The following is a 24,021-nucleotide window of genomic DNA, read 5'->3' on the forward strand; positions in this document are numbered from 1 at the left end:
TAGAAATGCTCGGGATCCTGATGATGGATGTTCTTAGAAGTCTCTCTTCTCCCATCTTACAAAACAAGACTGCCTGCCATGACTTCATTGTGGTGGCCGCTGGCCACGCTTTAAGTACGCAGCTCCGTACTGGATAATAGGACGGAAATGCAGACACCCGTTTTCAGATGTCAAGTCTATCCATAAGTACATTTTCCAACAGAAAAGAATCCCATGTGCCGTAACCGGGAAGTTCCCCTGCTGGTCCAGGTGTCAACCCTTCCTGGTTCTGGTTGGATGTGGAGCTGGTTGCACATGGGGTCATGGCTAGCCTTTATAGTGCTTGAAGGGTAATGGGAAATGGTATAGAACCGGTTAGAGCGATCCACCTCCCTGCGATCAAAGCTCTGCTGCAAAAGTCCTGTAAATAGCTGTGATGCCAAGAACATCTAACCAGGTAAAGGACAGATCGACTAAACGGCCTTACGAAAAAGCAACAGTCCTTCAACTGCTTCCTCTAACAAACCTATCCTTCAACTCCCCCAAGTCATCAGCCTCCTGGGAACCTGATGAAAATGAACACAAGGTTTCCAAATACTCGCTGCAATAGAACCCTAAACCTAAATACAGGGCTAGACAATTCCAAAAAGATTTAGGTATAAGATTAAAAGTTTCCCTCATTGGCTCTAGTTACTGCTCACTATCTGAGTTTCAGTCCTAAATCTGCATTTTTTGCAAATATTTATAGTTTTTCTTCGGTACTAAAAGAGGTAATGATCTAATAAAAAAATTTCATTGGTTACAACTCGTGTTTTTTGCTTGAGACCGATATGTTAACCGATGATTTCTGCTTGATCATTAGCCCAATAGAATAGAGTATAGAGCAGGCATGTCCAAACTGTTTTCGAAGGGTGCCAGATTTGATGAAGTGAACATGTGCGAGGGCCGACCGTTTTGCCTTACATTCTTTGAACCATTAAAATGAAATGCAAATTAACTATTTTATGCAAAGTTTATTGAAAACGGCATACTTTTCATTTTGTGACTTGGATGACAAATCTAAACAGGTGTTAAATCACTCTGCCCTTAATATCTAAAAACAGATCTATATTTGGGCAACTTATATGTGGGGCCTTATCAGTCCGGAACGCAGGCCGCAATTGGCTCTCGGGCCGGACTTTGGACGTGCCTGGTATAGAGTCACTACTACATACCAAATCCATGATGTATGTAGTTACATCACGACTGGGGACCGCTAGAAGTAGGGAGGGTTCAGCGTATGTTTATGGCGTCTTATTGTATCCTAGTGAAATGTAACCGGTGTTTGTTCTGAATACTTGAGCGTTCTGATTAATTATAAGCTCAGTAGACCTAAGCAATGAAGTAACTCTTATGAGACTTCACTTCAATAGAGATTAAGCACTCGGGGGAAACCAATCCGGGCTTTAGAGACGACGTGCTCAACCAACCTCCGCAGCCTTTTCTGCTGCGATACAAGGGCAACCGAGGACATTCATACACCCAGCCACGCACCTCCAAAATAACCCGTTACACATGCTTATCCCAGGATGCAACGGCTTTCTCCTCCGATACCAAAATAATTCTCACCCTGCCACTAATGCAGCCCCCTACATGAGTGAGATTGTATTATGTTTCGTAGATAAGGCAGGAAACATTTAGTTTGCTTTTAGTGTCTGGTTATATTACTAAATTTAATATCAAATACAATAATTACTGTACTTTTTTGGTCAGTAAGGGGATACTCTTATTTCCCCACGTGAACACGTTCAATTTATTTTTTGAGAATTATTTTTTTTATTAAATAATATACTATTAGTTAGTCTTCTACGTTTTATTAGGAATTAAAAAAAAATATATATATTTTATCGGGACACTTTAAAGACGATGGAGGTATTGGTTTGCTTCTCCCAATGATTTCTTGGGGATTGAATGTATTTAGGATAGCATTTGGCCACCAAGTTGTATTTTTAGGACATCTGCACGGTTTTCTGGAGCGATCAGCCGTTTAGCGGTTGAGCTGCATAGTAAGGATCGACATCTCCCGGTTTTGTGTTTCTCGTGCTATTTATGTTTTTTATGGGACGGCGGGTTTTTTTTTTGCAAAAGGTAAAAGAGATTCTGCTAATAAATATAATCTCCTCGTGTCTGTTACCATGGTGACTTGTGGCTGTTGTCATGGCAACACGCCGTTCTCCTGGCAGAGTCGCTGCATGAAAAGATGGGTTGCATTGTTTCGGTAAGAAATCTCACAACAGCCTTACTGTTAGGAGATCTGACGAGAAGCCCCGTAACGTAGACAGGTCTTTATAACGATAGTTTAAAGGGACAGGTTAATGTTCCATGCAGCCTCGCCAATGAAGATTGACTCTCTTATTAGGGTTCTTCTGTAGGTAGTTTTAATATGTATTCTTTACCTTTAGCAGAAAAGGTGAGATTTGCCTTCAGAAGTAAAAAGAGCTTCATTGTACTTAACACCCACACCCCCTTGTAATCTACTTATAGCCAATCACTGTCTGGATAGTTCTTCCATTGAAATCCATTTCTGCGCGTGTGAGTGAATGAATCGAATCCGAGCTACAGTGAAAATCTGTGCATGCGGTCAAACGCTTGAAATGAATCCCTACGTGCATCTGCAAGCGTCGCCCCAAACGCTAAGTTAATTTAGAGCTCGCACACGGCTCTTATAAGCGTTAAAGTACACAGTAGCTGGAGTGTCCTTTTTAGCATTTCATTCCGTTTCTGAGTAAAATGCAATTTTAGTTAGTATGAAAATGTTGTAGAAATCAATATATATGATTTCAGTTTTATGTTGGAAAGCAGTACTCATTTTAAATTCTCGCTATGGGGTTGTATTATGTTAAGGGGGTTGTTGAGAACTGAGAACACCGCGGTATTTGGTCATTCTAAATGTTTACATTGTTTTTGTTTTTATCCCTTTAGAGATATGGGAACAAAAAGAATTCAGCTGATGTTGCTGCGGTCGCTGCTCATGGTAAGACCGTTGAACCAGCATATGCACTATGATTTATTATCACCTTGTGACTGTGATGCTAAATATGTAGAGCATGCCGTCTTGAAAGACACGAAGACATGGTAGGTTGGACAGTGGTGTAGCTGTCGATGTTGCTCTAGTACCCGATATTTTATTGTTTTTACCTAATAGTTAATTTTTTTTAAGCATTTGTATGATATGTTGGCTTTCCTGGATTTTGGTTGCTTTAATAGCTTGGAGACTGATGGGCCACTGATTGGTGTACATAAAGTGCTAAAGACAATAGTTGGGGCAGATGATGGGAATGGAGGTGTAGATCCCATGGCACAACGGAAATATTTGGGGACAAGGGCATAGGTATTTGAGAGCAGTTTTAGTCTTGGTGGAGGTGGTGGGACCAACTCAAGAGAAACGACACGTCAAGTTGTTATTTCTTGCAGGGATGTTTGCGATCCATCAAAAGAGGTAACATGGGATAATAGTGGCAACAATTATGTGGTGGGCGCAGTAGAGTGTGTTGAACACTTTTTCTGAAAGAAGTAGGATGTTGGGCTTGTGGAAAGTGGATCGTTAGAAGCTTTGCTTTAGGTAGTGGAAAGACATCAGCAGTTGGAATGTCATCAGCATAGAATGGATTCTTCGCCTAGAGGTTCTGTATTTTTGCCAAGCGTTGTACAAAATCAGTAGGCAAAAAGTGAGCCTCGCATTACGTGACGGTGAGGAAACATCATAAAAAGACCACTAAGGACCGGTGTAGGATGGGAGTCCAAGTAAGCCTCAGTAAAGACGCCCAAGTATCAGGCCAAGCTTTGGTAGTTCTCAGATTATTCCCTAATGAACCCCAGTGAGCTTTGCTTAGAGAGAGCCTATCGTATACCACTTTGGCTTTAGAATCATCCATGGTTCTTGAAAACCACTTTGAGATTGGGGCACATGGGTAGATTTTATATATAATTTCAGAAACTACCAAGATCCAATCAGTGTGATAGGACGAGGTTAAGAATAAGTTTACTGTGTCCTCGATAGTAATTTCACAGCCTTCATAGTGCATTGCGTCAGCCTATTCCATCAATCGGCATGGTAGATGGTGGTCGCGGAGATAAGAGCAAGTGGGTGGCTAGGGTGCTGCCCTGGGTCATGATGCAAGTGTGTGTATACTATAGAGTCGCATATACATGTGCGTGTGTGTAATCTATAGTGCAAGAGTTAGTGTATGTATTTGGATACTGTATTATCAGTCAGCATGTGTTTGTGTATATGTATAGCGCTAGAGTCAGTATGTCTTCTGTACTGTAGTGCCAGATTCATGGTGCTAGCGTGTATGGTGGTGTTTCTTACAATATGGCACTAACCAGAGTGTGTATGTATGTCAGCATATAATGTTAGTGTGTGTATTAGTGTATGGTGTTAGTTTATAAATGTATGTTAGTTTATGGCAAGGCTCGACAAACCCAAAGCACCAGCAAAATAAACATGTTTGGGGAAGGGGGGAAAAAATGATCCTAACTTTTTTTTAGCTGGCTCCTATATACAAACCAAATTTGTCAAACCCTGCTTTAATGGGGTTGTTATACTGTCTCTCTAATGGAGCATACGCCACAATGATTAAGAGAGAATCCAGACTTTCACTTGCATATTGGAGCTGTCAGTATCATACTCCTGATCGAGTGAAATAATAATAATAATAAAACTACACTCTGCACGGCTCTCCACTCAAAAGCCCTTATCTATGTGCGTACAAAACCAAAGCAGATGAAAAGACTGGCTTTTAGTTTCAAATTTCTCAAGTTCTCGGTAAATAAAAAAAAATGTTGCAAATAATGTTTTCATTTATAGAAGAAATATTTTTTTTCACATGCACTTTTCTAAAGTGTGTCATCAAGATATTGCTGCGAGGCTTAATGAAAGGGGTCAATACATGATAATTCTATCAAGAGTTTGTGTAACAAATATTTGAATTATTGAAGGCACGATACAGGCAGAGATTCTTTATTGGGAAGGTAAAAACCTTAAGCATGTACACTAGAATTCCGATTATTGATAGCAAGGAATTGATTGCAAACTCAATGTATGAGCAAGTATGCGTGATTAAGGGAATGAATGAGTATATGAATCAGTAAATGAATGTTTGTGAATGTGTGTGTGATAGCATGGATGTGTAAGTGGGGGGGGGTATAGCATGGCATAGGGAGGCTGTAATCACACTCCTGTCATGCCTGGGTTCTAGCATGTACTGGCTGCCTGGGCATGATAGCACTGTGATTGCGGTTAGCAATTATTATATATATAATAAATATATATATATATATATATATATATATTTGTTTTTTTTTGTTTTAGTCCAATTATGGTGTTACTTACTTTTAATAAAAGCGTGGTTATATATATATCAATCACACTCCTACCATGCCCAGGTGCTAGCATGTACTCGTTGCCTGGGCATGACAGGAGTGTGATTGCTGTTATATTAATATTAATATTGTTGAATTTTTTTGTTTAAATTTGGTGTTGCTTTTAATAAAAGTTGGGGGGGGGGGTCATGTTCGGTTTCAGCCAAGTGAAACGGGTAGAGTTGGCAGCTATGTATATAAAATCCAGCAGCATATCCCCACTAATTGTGGTTCACATTTAAGGAAAGCCTTTAGACAGATTGAGACACTTGTCTTGCCATATTGTCTCCTTCCTTGCTTAGAGAACAGGTTTGCTCTACATGGTGGGGTTACAAAGTATCTTTTTCCTTTGCAGGTTACATCAGGTTACAAAGCCAAGACAATTGCTGCTGCTCTTCCTCCTCCGTTCCTTGATCCTCTCCTTTCGCCATCGCTCATGGAAGATTGTGAACTGAGGCAGCTTGTCCTAGAAATACTTCACAATCTCATAGATCGCCACGACAACAGAGCCAAACTACGCGGCATCAGGTAACATCCATGAATTCAGACCCAAATCGGTGTTTTTGAAACCCCTTTCCGATACGCACCATTTCGTTGGAATCTGTACCAGAATATTGTTCTTTATAAATAACTCCCACATTATACTAAAAGCGTTACCGTGTCCAAGGGGTTTGATATCGTGTTGATATATCAAAAAGGTTGTTGATTCGGTGATATCTGACGTGGTTTCCGGACTGTCTTAAGCATTGACACTCCATGAAAATTAATGTCTATCCTTACTGGTCTCCGCTTTATTATTTTTAGGTGAGGTTAAAGCTAAAATATATTAATTTATTAGCTTATAAAATAGCCATTTTGTTAGTGTGTGTTAATAAACGGTTTCTAGTCTTATGAGTTATATTGTAGGTCACAACCTACCGACAAGGAAAGAAATCTAGTTTTTCTGTGTCCCCGATGTATCGCTCAGCTTTAAGCAAAGAGAATCTCTTCTTTTTTTTTGTCTCGCTACCCACAGGCTGGGTCAGGGGCCAAGTAAAACTCAGTCGTAATCTCATATTGAAAGATAACTATGGAATGCTCTGGTTTTTAATGCCCTCTCAGCACAAAGAAGGCAATGTTTAAATGTTCTATAACCTATTGCCAACCTTTAAACCGTGGTGAGTCTGTCCCATGAAAGAGCCACTAAGTGTCTGTCCGTGATTGTACTCTTAACAGTAATCCTGCCCACGTACCCTTGATGAGATGTTTCAATTCCGCCTTCAGCTTAATGCATCGTTTGTCTTCAGGTTGTACATATGTGACGCTAGTATCCCCACTGGTCTCATCATTCTGTGTGTACCCATAAAATACACTGTAGGTTTAATATCTCGCAGCGGTCTAATAAGTGGAGTTTGTGAGGTCCCATTAGTAACAAGCAATGGGAGAAGCGTTCATGCTCCTCAAACTTCTCCTTGGGGGTTTGTGATGACGCTGGTCACAGTTGTAGTATCCCCCTTTAGCCCGAATCCCTCCATCCCTCTTTCGTGCTGTAATGATCCTCTTGTGTGATTCATTCATACCCAGAGTCTTCTACATTCGTGTGGATACAGACAACACGATATGGGTTTGTAGAAATGTTATCACAAGCATGAATATGTAAATCCTATATTGATCGTAAGTCTTGGTAAGGGGCCGCTTCCTATAGCTTACAGCCCCTTTAATAAAACCACCCCCGGTTGACCATTGGAAGGGCCGGTTCTCTGCAATGACGTTGGGCTGAAAGCTGGGGACAAGGGGTATTAAGTAGCACCCAGCCCGGGAGTGTCCTGGGGGCCAAAAAAGTCAGCCAATGGCTTGTATACTGGTGGTATAACAGTGACCTTAATAGGGACGCTGTATTCTCATATTGGCCCCTTGTTGGTGTACCCCATGTCATGGTCCCGAAACATGCTACAGATGCTATGCTTTATTCTACATAGGAGTAGCTTGTGGGAAGAGTATCCGCTCAAAGCCATAAGCAGAACGTTTTAGATGTTCTCGTCTGTGGCTCGCGTGTAGATCGTTTTAACGCTCAACGATACTTTGGTAAAATACAATATCAAGTGGAACGATCAGGTTTTGATTTTTTTTCTCCAGTTTATGTAAATAACTTAATTTGGAATAAAAGCACGTATTCCTGGCTTTTATGTCTCCAGTGATGGTTTTTTCCGCCCGTGTATACGGTTTTAAGGCTTTAACCCTTATTACTACGGTTCCATACAAGTACGTTCATGCCACCTACGGACATTTAAATTGTTGCTATAGCAACCTGCCGTGCAACCACTAATGTGACCTTGAGTTTGACTTCTGCTATTATAATTGTAACAGTTGACCACTAAAAACACATTTTACGGGTTGTCAGATCGTTCTCTCCAATTACAAAATATATACGTCATGGTTTTCTCATTAAAGCACTTCGTAGTTTGGGGCTTTTCTTTAAATTTATTGTAAAAGCAGGGCTCAAATGACTTGAGTAAAAAAAAAATGCAGTTCAGTTAAAGCAAAAATGTATTCTGATTTCTTAAAGCGATAAATAGCAGAAAAAACAGAATCTGCTCAAAGTTCTAAATCAATGTTTCCATGGTTACCCTTGGGCCAGAGCACTGTTTGGTGCGGTCCATTAGGTTCTACGACTGTTGCCCCGAAACCTAGTAATTACCCTGGTTGGTTCTTATAAATAGTGCCATGCGTTAATCATACCTTCTAAATCTACTTTCCTAATCTGATCCAATTCTTCTTCTGTACATTACAAGCCGCTGACCCTCTAGTTCTAGATTATGGCCTCTTGTTATAACGTTTCTCCTCCTTTGAAATAAACTTCCCTCTTTTACTTTGCGAAATCCCTTTAAGTATTTAAATGTTTCTATTTAAATGACGTCTCATCTCTCTCCCCTTTCCTCCCCTCGAGCCGTACATATTGAGATCGTTTAGACTTTCTTGATCATTTTTATCCTGCAAACTATTTAACATTTTTGTCCCCCTCCTCTGAACGCTCTCCAGTGTGTCCTTCTGGAGATGGGGGTCTCCAGGACTGCACCCCAATAACCCAGTTGAGGCCGATGCCTCTCGCTGGACACCCAGCGCCCTGCTTGCTCTCCCTTCTGATTTGTGACGCCGCTTACCTTCCTTTTCTCTCCTGTTCAATAAGATATGAAATGTAGTTTATATCCAAGGATTTCCGATTATGGATCTTCCATTAGCAACATACAGCATGCTTATATGTATATGTTAACCCTTGATGGATGCCGGTTCACTATAAACGTAAATATATATATTTTTCTTTTAAGGATAATTCCTGATGTTGCTGATCTCAAAATCAAACGGGAGAAGATTTTGAGGCAAGATGTGAGTTTTATGAAGAAGGTAAGCCACGTTTCATATATATATATATATATAATATTCATTATTACAAACAAAGGATGAATATGCTCAGTTACATTATTTCAATATGTATTCATAGTTTAGCTTTTTTTTAGGGCTCTATTTTCTGAACTATGAGAGTTAGCTAAATTTGATGGCAGGTTTGGCAAACTCTGTTATTATAATTATTATTATTTTATTTATATAGCGCCAACAATTTACGCAGCGCTTAATACAATACATATATTCAAGGGGTCTGACAAGACGAGAATTGACAGACTAAGACAAACGGATACATTAGGTGGAGAGGCTCGGCTCGCAAGCTTACAATCTTGTAGCGAACTAACCCGGTTCAGAGGTCCACAAATGCAGAATTTGGCAGGATTCAATGACCTATAAGTTTGGTTGAAAAGTCCCATGGAAGCATTGTTTGTTTGTTTTTTTCTCCTTGAGCATAAAGCCCAGCGCTATAATGACCCCCAACATTGACAAAAACATATTTTTATCTCATTTTGTTCCATTAACCCCTTAATGACAAAGCCCGTACATGTACGGGCTCAAAATGCATTGTTTTCAATGGGTTTTGGGACCGCCCATTGTCCTTAAGGGGATAAACTCCCTTTATCTGCAGACCCAGAGGCCGCCATTATTGTCATGCATGTGATATTTGGGGTGACTTCCTCTGCTTAGTCACCACACTGAGCTCATGCTTTATGGCAATGATAATAAAGTCCGTTCATCCATAGATGCTCATCTACTAGGTAACTAGGGCTCTGATAACAGGGATAGAACTCATACAAATGGCAGCTTCCCTATGAACATTATTTTGTGCAAAAACTAAAACTGAGCATTAGTGGAAGCACAAGGAGGGAATATTTTGCAGACTCAAACACAACAACAAAAAAAAGAAAATGGAACGAAACAAACAATGGCATGTGCATCTCTTCACATCATCCCAAATCTGTTACAATGGCTGTAATTTGAGTCGAATACATCTAGCATTGCTCTCCAGATAGTAGCCAAGACTATAATTAGATGTGAAAAAGGGAGAAAACGCCATTTTCAGTATCCCAAGTGACTGGAGCAGGGAACGATCCAAGAAGTCGCTTAGCTCTGCTTCAGTATTCAGATTTGTGCTTCGCTTGTAAAACATGTCATTTAGCGCTTGGCTTTAATATTCTGGTGTGAAGGAATGATAACTTCCCTGTATTAAACATTTATTGCCAAGACCTGAAGTATAAATCACTGCACTGAAATATTACACACACATCTCACTTTATTAATGCTGTATTAAAGGGGCTGTTTAACATAATTGACAGCCTCACCAAAGATGAATGCATATTAAATATCTTATGAGTACGTTAATATGCATTCCTGAATGGGTTTTTTTTTTTCCTTCGGTTTTTTATTTAAGGAGAAGCTGCAGCTCCCTGTCTCTTCTATGGACCACTGATTCTGACTGCTGATTGGCTGCGTGGAGTAGCCAGTCAGTGGCAGAAAATCACTCCCATTTAAGTGAGCATTTTCCATACGTACCTTTAATGCAGGGCCCTACACATTTGGTTTGAACCTAGCAGCCAAATACATAAAGGAGAGCGTAGGGGGGGGTGACAGGACTTTAAGAGACTGGGAGCGTAAAGGGGAAAAACAAAGTGACAGCTTTCTTTTACTTCACTCTACATATGGCAGAACTTACCTGGGGGTATTTTAAGAGGCCCCCCTATGTGGAACAGCTTCTTTAATCTGTCTAACCAAATACTATATAAGCAACTTTCATGGTGTAACAGTAATAACATCTGTGAGTTTTTTGTCATTTGCACAAAGGTCATTAGAGCCATTTGGTTGCCACCATCAGTGAGTCACAACAATCTTTGGTGGGCTTCTAAGGGGTACTGTTTAGCGTGTCTGAGGATCAGCTCATTTAGAATGTTCCCACATGGGCTTGCAATCTAGTCCGTCATTTAACAAGATTTGTTAGGGAAATACTTGGTTAAATCAGTAGGTTTTGTTACTCAAGTCCAGATGCCTTTAGATTATGGTTACCAGTTGACTCTCCAAGTTTCCTGGAGTGCCGATCTCCTCATCTCTCTTTATTTCCGACTGCATTTTCCCTACATTAACGTCACTTTAAGTGCACATCACTTATGCTGTCAAAACAAGTTGTTTGCGACTTACAAAATATATTCCCTTGTGTCCTATCAGCCACGTCTATTTTTACATGTAAGTGGCTGCTTGGCTCCCATGCTGGGAATAGCACTTTGTGATCCTGCCACTCCAATTAAGTTACCCTATGGCTGAGGGGTGAGAGACATCAAAACAATATTCTTCCAGGGATATGCGTCACAACAGACTGTTCACCGTTGGGGGTCCCTTAACCAGCTGCCGGTCACATAATCAATGTCATCTTGTAGTTGGCCAGCTATGTCTTTTGCCTCGTAGGTAACCGGTGACATTACATCTGAAGTTTTAATAGTAAAATCCACAGTTTTAGTTACGGAAGTCAGGGTAGTTATTGGGATAGAGCCCGGTTTCCTGATCACGTGCGATCAGCAGGCAAGAAGAACGCAGGGTGGGGGGGGGGAATACTACTAATAATAAAGGAAATGGTAAAATTCAAGTAAAAATACATTAACATGTATAAATCAGCATGTACGTTCCTCATTTTTGGGGTTGGGAAGCAGCTGCTGTGCTAACCATTTAATGGCGGAGTATAACTTGGTAAGTAACAATGAAATGGAATGTTCCATTTGTAGGTGTATTCTTCTAACTTCTGCCGAGAATTCAGTCTTGTTGAAATGCAATGATGTTGTGGGGAGTGTGTTAAATGCCTTTTTTTATCTCTTAAAGTCTGTAAGTAACTCGGCTCCAAAATTAAGGGGCACAAAGATCTCAAAAAAATGGAAACAATGGCCAAATGGTGTAATATATAAGAAATAATAGTGGATTCTATCAGCGAAGCAGTATCGCTCACAAGCATAACATTGGGCAAAAAGATGCACCAATATTCTTAATATTCCCTTAGGTGGGTTAAGTACATGCTTAATTAAACGTGTCCCAAAGCAAAGGGAACACGCAAGTGCACAAGAGTCCAAATCTGGAACCAGAAAAGGGTTTACGGAAGAACAAGAATTCCCAGAAGCAAAATATCGACGCGCTCCTGCCATTAATATGACAAAACGTTAGAGATACAAAGATGTGCTTTCCCCGGTTTAAATATATTCCACAGTGCACGAGAACCATAACCGTAATTTCTTACATATTATGCTGTGTTGTGGTTATTTTGTCTTGCCACCTCTTTATTTTGGCTCTGCAGGTGTCTCTTATCAGTGGTGGCAATCGTACAGGAAGAATGTTTTGTTTTTGGCATCTTCACTTGTTTTAATCATTCTGTCACATTCCATTTATGCTCAGCACGGGCAGCAGGTGTACAGACATATATACCTTGGCTGTAAGGAGGACGATAACGTGCACAAGAATTACGAGTTGCTTTATACCACATTGTCTCTGACGACCATAGAACTGGCCAACGAAGAAGTCGTCATCGATCTAATTAGAGTAGCAATCGCTTTGCAGGTGAGTTGTTGGAACGCTGCTGGCTTCATCTGTAGAAGATCATTGCCTTTTTGTTAATCGGTAATTACCTAGGTGCCTGCTTGTATCCTGCTTTACCTCTGATATTGTAATATGGTGTGTGTGTCTGTCTTGTTTGTATTTTTATTTATTTAGGGTAGAAGGGGTTTGACGAGCATGGGGGGCATTTGGCATGGCGCAGGGCCTGATCCCCCCCTTACTGTGTTTTGTTTTACCTGCCTCTCCTAGACTGGTGTTATCTTCCTCCCGTTTGTTTTATCAAGCTCATGGGAGCCATCTATTCCCAGGCTCTGTCGCCTGCCTCGGTTAGTTTGGGGGAGCCTTGTGTGCAGCCCACGTTGGGTACTTCGGGACCAGTTAACTACTGGGTAGGATCCTTGGTCGAATCGCTAGAGCTTTACAGGATTTGGGCAGGCTGGCAGCTGAATTCGTTTTTATAGGGAGTGGTGTGGACAAAGTGGATGATAACTAGACCTAAGACCCATGCCTGGGGCTACCATGCCTGCCGTAATCACCCCTATTGACCTGCTGTACACCGGCTGTCCTTGACCTATCTGACGAGCAAGAAGACGACCTCTAGTCAAATTATCCAGCTTGTCGGGATTGTGAAGCTACATTGGTTGATCCCAGCAGGAAACTTTGTTCTGTTTGTTCTAAAGCTAAAGTCAACAGACTTGAGGATTGGATGAAGGTTGAAACAGATATATTATTCATTAGGGCTTCATCTCCTCAGTTGTCCCTGAATACGGGCTTCATGCACCGAGTCACTGAAGGTACATTCTTTTGGATTCAGCATCTGCAGTTTCAGGGGCTTCCATTTGGCCTCACACAAACACCTTGTGCCTTTACAAAACTCATCTCAGCCGTATCAGGAAGACATACGCATTATTCCATTCCTGGATGACTGATGTCATCTTCTGTATCCTCAAATTCAGTGCCTTAATATCCCTGGAGATGGATGCATCTTTAACCATCCAAAACCGTGGGGGTATCCTGGGTCTAAGAATAGACTCATCCCTGTTTTGTTGTCCAAGATAATCCGTTTTCCACCTATTTCAAATAATTTTGCTAGTATTGTCCCAACCCAATGAATGAGAAGGAATTCCGCCTCTCACATTAGATGTTTGCAGATGCACATTTATCTGGATAAGACAACATCCCGGAGAAGTCGTCTAGATCCCCTTTCCAGACCCTGCGAAAAGAAAGTGTCACAAGCCGCTATTGCCAGTTGGGTTGTGTTAATGACTAGAAAGCTTACCCAAAGACGTGAAAGGAATGACCTCCTGGATGATGTGCTCCTTCTACTTCAGGTGTCTTAGCATCTTGGGCAGAGGCAGCAGGCGTGTCTGTGATCCAGTTTGGTAATCATAAGCAGATTCTTCCAAACCTTTGCCATACAGGGCTCTGTTGGCTTGAGGCTTTGTTGGCTGAAGATCACTGTTTTGGCAAGAGATCTCCTCTATCGGGTTATTTCGCATCCCTCGGATGGCGCTTTCTTATATCTCCTACTGCATACTACGAGCAATGGCATGGAAACCGAAAATTCTTACCTGATGGCAAAATACCCATCCTAATAAGATTTTGTGTTTAAGTTCTTAGTCTGGCTTTATTTACTAAGGGTAAGGTTGAGCATTCGGGAGTTGTAAAGTTTTCTTCCCTACCTGACACCATCTCCTACTACGTGCTACCGGAAAATGACTCGGAAAGAGATTCCCGGGTAATGCCGACATGCCAGGGAACATGCTCTTCCATTCAATAGAAGCCTTCATGTTTAGCGTAAACGCTAGACTTTCATACTTACATAAAAAAAAAAAAATAATAAAATAGATTTAAAAAACCATTGTACTTTTGTCTGTGATGGTTTCCATGTACAGCCTCGAGTGCCAGCTTAGTGGGTTTTTTGCAGGACATGTCCTGCTATCACTATAGAGTTTAAAGCCCACTAAGAGTTAACTCTGTGTGACTAAGGAACTATTATGGAGAAAACCTTCTGTGACCTTGAAGGCAGATACGCACTTATCTGTCATCGATCTTTCTATATAATTTGTATTGCTCCTAGGAGGGGGGAGAGTTCTTATAGCCGTAATTGAGGATTGATTTGTTTTTCTTCACTAGGACTTGGCAATCACTAATGAAGACAATCTGCAGATGTTTCACCGGTGTAGCATTATGGCGCTCGTCGCTGCATATCTCAACTTCCTCAGCCAGATGATCGCGGTTCCTGCTTTTTGCCAACACGTCGGCAAGGTATGGCACCCCTTCCCTTACAAATGTCTTCTTACACAACAAAGGGTTTCTTATGGCCTCGGTCTTAAGAAATTTAAAAGGAATTTTGAAATCCCAAGCAGTAAGGTATATTGGGGTTTACGTATACTACCGTTCAAAATTTTGGGTCACTTAGAAATAGCCTTGTTTCAGAAATAACATTTTGTACATTAAAATAACACGAAACTAATCCGAAATCCAGCGCAGACGGGGTTAATGTTGTAAATGACTATTGTAGCTGGAAACGGCTGATTTTTAATGGGATATATTCATAGGTGGACAGGCCCTTCATCACTCCCATCACTCCTTTATCACTCCCATCACTCCTGTGTTCCAATGGCCCCTTATAGCTCCCATCACTCCTGTGTTCCAATGGCCCCTTATAGCTCCCATCACTCCTGTGTTCCAATGGCCTGTTGTATTCGCTGATCCAAGTTTAAAAGGCTAACTGATGGTTAGAAAACCCTTTTTGTAATTGTTACAACCTGAAATTTCCTTGTTTTCCATCAAAACAGCTGAGTGACCCCAAACTTTTGAACGGCAGTGTATATTTTTTGTTCACTCCTATCAGTTACACACAAGCTATACAGGATCAGAGGCAGATGTTTGTGGATTTCACATGCCCGTCAATAATATTGAATAAGTCGATAGCCTGTTTCCGCTCTGGGCCGGTAAGCCTTTTATTCTGGCGCTGACCGTTGTTAGTCACACGCTTATCAGCAAATGCATGTTTGCTTCGTACTTTAAAGGGGGATGCAGTCAGTTGGCTTTGAAGAATCTCTTACGTTTTAGGTGTTGTTGAATTGTTATATTAAATATATTATACTAACAACACAAATTAGAGACTTTGTCACGCAGATGTGGCACTGCCCTATATAAATCAAAGAAATCTAATTATTATTAATAATAATAAGTTAAATTATCAACTTTTTCTGTAACCAGTGAAATTTAATCACATATGCGAACTGTCCTGATGTGATCCAAAGGGTCCGGAAGTCACGTTTGTTAAGCCGTTCATCATCACAGATATTTTATTCTTTCGTCTGAAGGCTTAATCTCTAAAGAACGCAAACATTTCAGTTTCTATGGCGCCAACCTATCAATGCCCAATCTTGTCACGTGACGATAATTCCCAGAACATTTTTTGAATGAAAAATGAAAATTAGAGCTTGGGGTGTTTGGCAGTTACAGCAATGATTATTAAATCATTAGTTCTATTTATATGTGTTACTTTCACAAAATGCCTAATGGACTTCATTAACTTATCAGGGGTCGGTTGGCGTTTTGGGGGCCCTGATAATTCACACTTTTGCAGAATTTGATTCATGCCTTAAAGAAAATATTCAGAAACCAACCCCTCGTTCTCCCGCGCGGCACCTGCCGTCCTTCAGGATTACAGATGGTCTTTTGTACTTAAAACGCCGAAGGTAGCAGCGGTTTGATCCGCTTGGCATGATACGTGTCTGACATAAAGCAGCGAAGGTCCTGCTCTACCTTTGAACATTTATTTCAGTACGACGGTTGAATCGACCGAAACGGCAGAAGTGGCGACGGCGGTCTTTGATCTGTACGTTTTGAGACGACTGGCATTTCTTCTGTTGTGGAAATGATCATCAAGAAGAGAGCTCTCAATGGTCCTCATTAGATTATTGGCAGAAAAGCGTTTCACTGTGTAAACAGTGTATCCAAGAAGAAAACAGGACCCTCTTTGCTTGTTACGTTTCTCATGCATCGAGGCCCAACAAGACACGTTGGGAAAGAGCCTTAGACCTTCGTAACTGTTCATTATGCGAGGTCCTCTTGAACAAGGAGACCTGGCCCTTCCTAATGAGTAGTGAAGTCGGTGAGATGAAATTATTCATGGTGTCCTATTGTTCAAAACACAAAAGGAAACCCATTTTCTTTCAGCTTCTTTGATTAGTCGCCATGATGTGCGGACACTTCCCCCCCACCACCACCATATGGAGTTCTTTTGCCCCATAATCGTTTAACTTGTTAGAAGGACTTCAGTTTTGGCGTGTAGATCTTCTCTCTGCATTTTTTTTAGATTCATCGGTCCCCCAGAGCTCTCTCGGAGAGACACGATACGGCGCGGAGTCGAGGGGGACAAAGCTGGCTTCTTTAAGAGGCTGTGGGAGAAGTCGGAATTTGCAATAAACAAAGCTCTGTGCTCTGGTTTTATACACTTTCTAATGGGGGGAAAAAAAGAACAAATAATAACAGCAACTCTATTAATTTATAATTAAGGTATGCATCCTATCTTGCTTTTCCTCATGTTTTGTTTTTTAGGTCATTGAAACCAGGAACATGGATGCTCCGTATCTCCTTCCAGAAGTCATCTTCCGGGACAAATGCAGGTAAATGAGCTTACAGCGTCGGGGGGGGGGGTGTATATTGCTGTATATGGCAAAAAAACACTTAATGAATGCCTCTCTGCATTTGAATTAAAAAAAAAAAAAAAATTCATTATACGGTCACGCTCGGCTGTGATATTGGTTCTTAAAATGCATACCGGGGGCTGGAGTGTACCTTTAAGAACGTAGTCTGCAGTAATTCCCGAAAATGTAGCAGCCTTTCTGGTTTGAATTAATTGTAGTGTATTTTTTTAACCTTTGTTTATTTTTATGTTAACAGTCTTCCAAAATCCATCGAGAAGCTTGATAAAAATGTGTTTTTCCTGACCAACAAGATTGTGGAGTCCCTGGGTGGCAGCGGCTACAGCGTGGAGAGGCTGTCGGTACCGTATGTACCCCAAGTGACAGGTGAGAGCGCTAAATGCCAGAGGAAAGCAACATGCTCGTATCGTTTAAAGTCTTCATCATCGTGTTCGTTCTGCTTGGAAAATGTCACTGGCAATCCCTTTCGGATCTGCGCGCTCAGAATAAATCCCAACTTTTATCTACAGAAGCCGTGTAAAAGTATCAAGTGTTTGATGTGCAGCCACCGATTACCGGATGGGATTCCTCCCAGAACAGAGGCGTAGATGCCTTTATCTCATTTTTTGTATTTTTATTTTTTTTATGTGCAGATATGGTGGAAGAATATATATCTTTTTTATTTTTTATCCGTCCTGGAGAAGCTGTCCTTACTTTTATAGGAAACGCTGTATAATTCCGGTAGAATGTCTGCACGCCGACCCCATTTGAACTTGCTGTCTTATGCAAATAATGTCAGAATGGACACTAGAAACATCACTAAATATGCAACCAATGCAGCGCTAATAAATGTACTTAATGCTTTACTGTTAACCGTAGAAGAGAGAGGAGTACGGTCCTTTTCAATAAGGTATGACAGGCGTTGAGTTCTCTACCCCATAGAGCTTACAGTCTAAGTACTGGTACAAAGTGGGCAGACATACAGACACTATCGGGGTGGAAGCAAGTGCAGTTATGTGCACAATAAAATAACAAACGGCACTTTTAAAATCCATTAATCATTAGGCTATCTAAGTTCACACCCCGGCGGTATATTGAGAGAGAGAAAAAATCAAATTATTGTGCAAGATAAATTAGTTTCTGAATAAAGTCACCTGTATTCAAGAAGAAATTTCAGCTGTGATATAGAGCCGAGGAAGGCACCATCTGGAAGCTCGGATAGGATTAAATCAGAGAAGACTGACTGTGTGACCCAAGAATCTGCCTGTTTATATACACACACACACGTGCACATTCATACGTACACACATGTACCCATTCATACGTATACACACGTGCACATGCATACGTATGCATGTGCACGTGTGTATACGTATGAATGGGTACATGTGTGTACGTATGAATGTGTACATGTGTACACACATGTACACATTCATACGTACACACACACACGTACACATATACACACGTACACATTCATACACGCATGCACACACACCTTTTTCTCCCTAAAAGTTAACCGTTAGTCTCACGGACGTCACGCTATAATCCGACTAATATCAAAGCTGCCAATATTTTGTTTACTCTTTGTCATAAGATGATGTCATACATTTGTAAGACAAAAAAGCTAAGCAAAATGGTTAAAAAAAGACTATTTTCCAAACTCCCTTAACTACCCCAACCCATTTATGCCCCTTTATCCTGTTTTTCACTAATGCTTCGTTCGTAATGTTAAGCTCTCCTTCCGCGCATGGGGCTGTGTAGTGATGCAGTGGAAGGTGATAGCCCCAATGGGCTTTCGGGGTGAAGACTTTTAATCGGGTAACATGGTGGCAGAGCCATACGTTACGACATCTCCAGAGCGTGTTAGATTTGCTGAGCCGTGATATGTTATGTTACATGACTTCCTTCTGCTGTTCTTTCTTCCTTTCTCCTTAATGTAGCTCTATTCCCATCAGTCAAAAAAATGCATAAAACCAGATGTCAGTGTGAAGGTAAACCGTATATGCCGAGCCGGCCTTCATTTACTTATTAGACTGATGTAGTTTTGCTTATAGCCCCTGACCCGTCGGCCTCTAGGATCCAGCTCTTAAGCTTTGTGAAGCAGGGCTTGTTCTCCGTAGTGGTATTGCGAGCGCCCGCAGCTATAGCGATGTAGTATTTCTGCTCCGGTTAGCGTCTCTAGACCGTTAGTCTTCCCCTCCCTTGTGCGATTTGTTTTGCTTGATGTTTCACCTCGTTATGGGTTCTTGGGCACGTGATCCGTAACAGCGGGACGTTGCGCGAGAAGCCCGGTGTCCATTGGCATCGCTAGTCCAAGTTTATGTTCTCTGTTGGTGGGTGTACAAAGATGGCGGCTGCATCATAAGCTGATGAGCAAGACCTTCATTATTATATATAGTTTAAAACCCCAGAATAGTGGCCGTTCGCATGGGGGGGGGGGGGCAAAAGTCATCCAGCTAATAGCACCCTTTGCTTACAGACGTCTCATCCATGGTAAGATCTGGAGGACACAAATATCTGTATGGGGTGCTGGGAAATATATTTACGTACTTGCCAAGCTCTCTGTGAAACGAGTCTTATCAGCCCTGTAAATATTTTATAGCTTTTTCTTTTCTCTTACTCTTGAATAAGTTGTAGGGCAGTGCCTAGCGGGGCCATGTGCCATGTTTTGGGTATAACCGTCCATTCATCTTTTGGTCAACGCCTTGGGTTCAGTATACTCTGCAGGGCGCCGTTGTGGTGCTTACAATCCCGTTAAATCTTTAAGAAATGAGCTGAAGCTGAGCAACACGCAACAGTGCATATTTTTAATTTTATTTCTAATTTTATATCTAATTTGTGATGTCGCACCCAAATGTCGTGCCTTCAGAAGAACTTGCGTTTTAAAATTTGTGTAAAATCTACTACTTACCTCTTTAAAACCCCAAAATAGGAATAGATTATTTAGTTTAATGTATGTATACAGGAGATTCATGATATTAGAATAGCTCTAGAATTGTTCATTCCTGCACTTTGCACGTTGTAACAAGTCGGACACGTCCAACCTATTTTCCCGTTGCGTTTGCAATTGTTTTGACTGCTCTGCTTTCGGCAAAGAGTTCCCTTTGTTAAGCTTGCGCTCTTCCGATAGATGAAGACAGGCTGTCGAGAAGAAAGAGCATCGTGGATACCATATCAATCCAGGTGGATATAATGACTGGCAACAACACGGAGGACAAGGTACCGTATAGTAATAAGAAAACCCCAATGGATGCCTGTAGAAAATGACCCCAAAATGCTTTTAATTATATATTTTAAAAAAATATATAATTATTTAAAGATGTTTTTTTTATTTGGTATAAAAGATTTTCTTAAATTTATATATAATTTTGTTGAATATTTGTCATTAATTTTTATGACCAAGGCATTTAAAAAAGGCTGTATCTGCCCCAGGCTGTTCTCTGTGAGTCCAGAAGTCATAGTATCGTTTGCATAACTGTTGATTTAATGAGTTCCGTTTCATCGCTCATATTAAGCCAGGCATGTCCAAACTTTTTTTTGAAGAGTACCAGATTTGATGAAGTGAACATGTGCGAGGGCCGGCCATGTTGCCTGACATTCTATGAACCATTAAAATGAGATGCAAATTAACTACTTTATGCGACGTTTATTGAAAACGGCATACTTTTCATTTTGTGACTTGGATGACAAATCTAAACAGGTGTTAAATCACTCTGCCCTTAATATCAAAAAACAGATCTATATTTGGGCAACTTATCTGGGGGGCCTTATCAGTCCGGAACGCGGGCCGCAATTGGCCCTCGGGCCAGACTTTGGACATGCCTGTATTAAGCTGTTTCCGTGTGAAAATGTGGAAATTTATTATCGTTTATTTTTTTATTTTAACCCCTTAAGGACAATGGGCGGTCTCTAAACCCATTGAAAGCAATGCATTTTGAGCCCATACATATACGGGCTTTGTCATTAAGGGGTTAAAGTAGAATAAAGCAGAAGAAGGTTTGTTTCTCGCCCTCCTAACATATATTTTTAATGGTGTTCAAAATATCTTTACACAGATTTTTCACTATATAATTGTTAAATGATAAAAAAAAAAAAAATGCTAAGCGCTAGTGGGTGGGTTAAAGGGGCAAAACGCACACGCAGGCCGTGTCTTTCTCTGTTAAACTGAGCAATTCGGTATAAAATATTTTCATATTATTGCCTTATAATTGCTTTTTAAATCAAAATCTAACCAATGGGAAAGCGGCTGAAGTAACCGTAGGCGCCTGTAAGCGGAGACCGTTTTTATTAACAGATGCAAACACGAGCGTTCAACCCGTTCTGATTTTTTTTTTTTTTTTGCACAGTTTTGAAGAAATATTGACGTTTTTTTCTTTCATTTTAAGGTTAACACGGAGGAAATCACCTTTGAGGCGCTGAAAAAGGCAATCGGTAAGGGAAGCGGGTCCTGTTTATAGCTGTGATATTATGTACGTGTCTGGCGAGCCGGCACTCCGCACCCCCCCGTCTCTCTCGGGTTTGTCGGTGCCGGGTCTATGCAAACGCTTGATAATGATAAATACGGATTAAGCGGATATCCCCCTGCGATTCTAGTTGGGTATAATTACCGTAGATAGACTGTACTTGGCAAAGTCATAAGTCTTGCCGTTTCAAGCTGTAATGGTTGAAATAACAGTTTGCTGCGTAAACCCCTCTCCCCCTCTACATTGGCAAGGGACGGGGTGGAGCGCGTCAGCCACACAAGGATAAGCCCGTATACGCCGGGACGATGACGGCTCCCGTTAAAACCACAATGTGAATATCTGTGAATTAATAATTTCTTTCTTTTACGGCCGTGTAGACAACGCTGGGATGGAAGAACAAGAGAAAGAGAAGCGCCGTTTGGTCATTGAGAAGTTCCAGAAGGCGCCGTTTGAGGAAATTGCTGCACAATGTGAATCCAAAGTGAGCGAGACCAGTTTTTATAGCCTAAAAAAATCCTCTAGCGCCATCTTTCTTTGCAGCCATTGAACTAGTTGATGGCCCGCAGAGACTTCCCCGTGAATGGACGTAACGTGTTTTACGACGCTCTAACCCCGATTTGACTTTAATAATGAATCTCATCTCTGGGACATGATTTTATTTTATTTTTTTGCAGGCAAACATGCTTCATGACAAGCTGGCGCAGATACTGGAGCTCACCATCAGGTAATTGAGGTTCCTGCCGGGTGCGTTGAGGGCCTTTCCCCGAGTCCACGCATTCTTACTAAATGTTTCCTTTAATAGAAATGTAGATGTGGAATTGAGCCACTATCTACGCTATGGAGGACTATGCCAAAAAGTTGCTGCACACAAGTGGCCAAGATATGACATCATATCGCATATATGACATCATATCGCATATATGACATCATATCGCACTGCTCAGCAGTGACCTCATGGGGGTGGGGGTAAATACATAATCAATCCTCCGTGTTAACCCTAAGCGTGTTATATTTTTTGTTTGTGTTTTCAGGCCACCGCCAAGCCCGTCGGGGACGATAACCATCACGGCAGGGCACGCGCAGTACCAGTCGGTTCCCGTGTACGAGATGAAGTTCCCAGACCTTTGTGTGTACTGAAATAGCAAATTCACAGCATTTACAGTAATTTACCCTACCCATGGCTGTCATTACTGTTATAGAACCTTTAGAACGCGTGGAAATCACTTCAATGATGTCATGCAGCGTCCCGTGATATTTTATCCATGTACCCAAAAATAAACGGCTGATATCTTAGTAAATGCTCGTAGCTATATTTTGCTATTTGGGATTTTAGAGGCAGATTTATTTTTAAAATGGAAAGTGAATGCGGCTCTGTGGCGGATTTCATGCAGAAATAACAGGGTGACCCTGGTTACGAAGGAGCGGCTTCTAAACCGGGCGCAAGCTTACGTTCTACCCATTTTCCCACCGCAAGGGGTTAACCGGTTTGTATCGTAAAATAGTAATACCCCAATGCCTGTTATTTCTCCAAACGAGCGCGGATAAATGCACTCCTCGGAAGGCTTTTATACATTCGGCCTCCGCTTTCTGCTCCAAAATTATTTTTAAAATGAAATACGAAATATTCCTTTTTTTTAATCGTTTTTATTATTTTAGCATAGACAATAAACGCTTTAAAATGGTGTATGCTTTACAGGCCTCCTTGACCCTTTCAGTGCTAAATATTGCACACTCCCCCGGCACTCGGAAGGGTCGAGGCTCTGACTTTTTTTAATTATTATTTTTTTTAATGAGGTAAGGGATTAGAATTGCATTTGTTTACTTGTGAATATGTAAAGGAATTATATTCTATTATGATATTAAACTTCCTGCGTGTCTTTTATTATTTTTTTGTTATTGGCTTGTTAAAGCTCAATTTGAACTATTATGTACGCTTTCATTATACGTATTGCGGTTATAGAATTTGGGGGTAATGCATAAAAAATAGGGATTCTGGGGCAAAAGGTGGTTTTATTGCTATAGAAACCAGTGGCATGTGCGTGCTGATTGGTGGCTACACTTTCTAAACTGCCCCAGATCCACTGATATATGGGCATCCCCTTTGAACCCCAAAGTGCAATATGCTGTTTATCCCGTGACCACTGCCTGCCCAGTGGGGCAAATGCCCTCCTTTGGAGGTTCTACTATAACTCCCACTATCCTCATCCTATTGGATATTAATAAACATTCTAGTTCCCTCTGAGATAGACACCCCAGTTTTTTATTACCCTTTAGAACCTATTCACAGGTATTTTAAGGGAATTGAGGATATAAGGGCAGGGGAATTTATTTTTACTGAAACAAATTATAGGAGCTTTGCCACTTTACTATGTAATAAATAAAATATATCATGAAGAACACATTAATGCCTTACAGAAAATATATTTGGGTAAACTTAAGCCCTAATTTGCTGTGGATTTTTTTTATTGTTTTTATTATTATTCGATTGCTGGAGTGTCTGCTCTGAAAGGCACACTATTAAAACTCCAGTGCAACTTTTGCAAAGTGGTCTTATCACCATAGCA

The 24,021-nt window shown here is 41.0% G+C and overlaps 1 protein-coding gene across 1 annotated transcript in view; it reads left to right on the plus strand.

Annotated features, from left to right (window-relative positions):
* EFR3A (EFR3 homolog A) overlaps positions 1 to 22,739 on the plus strand; it is a 56,538-nt gene extending 33,799 nt beyond the window's left edge. Inside the window, exons 12-23 of the mRNA XM_053466171.1 lie at positions 2,941 to 2,992; positions 5,738 to 5,910; positions 8,688 to 8,763; positions 12,172 to 12,333; positions 14,467 to 14,598; positions 16,906 to 16,973; positions 17,251 to 17,378; positions 20,125 to 20,213; positions 21,380 to 21,425; positions 21,835 to 21,938; positions 22,132 to 22,181; positions 22,489 to 22,739. Of these exons, the coding sequence (XP_053322146.1) occupies positions 2,941 to 2,992; positions 5,738 to 5,910; positions 8,688 to 8,763; positions 12,172 to 12,333; positions 14,467 to 14,598; positions 16,906 to 16,973; positions 17,251 to 17,378; positions 20,125 to 20,213; positions 21,380 to 21,425; positions 21,835 to 21,938; positions 22,132 to 22,181; positions 22,489 to 22,594 (1,186 nt within the window). The 3' untranslated portion in view covers positions 22,595 to 22,739. The remainder of the gene's footprint in view (positions 1 to 2,940; positions 2,993 to 5,737; positions 5,911 to 8,687; positions 8,764 to 12,171; positions 12,334 to 14,466; positions 14,599 to 16,905; positions 16,974 to 17,250; positions 17,379 to 20,124; positions 20,214 to 21,379; positions 21,426 to 21,834; positions 21,939 to 22,131; positions 22,182 to 22,488) is intronic.
* Positions 22,740 to 24,021: the final 1,282 nt, after the last annotated feature.

The sequence above is a fragment of the Spea bombifrons genome, chromosome 5, assembly GCF_027358695.1.
Source record: "Spea bombifrons isolate aSpeBom1 chromosome 5, aSpeBom1.2.pri, whole genome shotgun sequence".
Classification (NCBI taxonomy): domain Eukaryota; kingdom Metazoa; phylum Chordata; class Amphibia; order Anura; family Pelobatidae; genus Spea; species Spea bombifrons.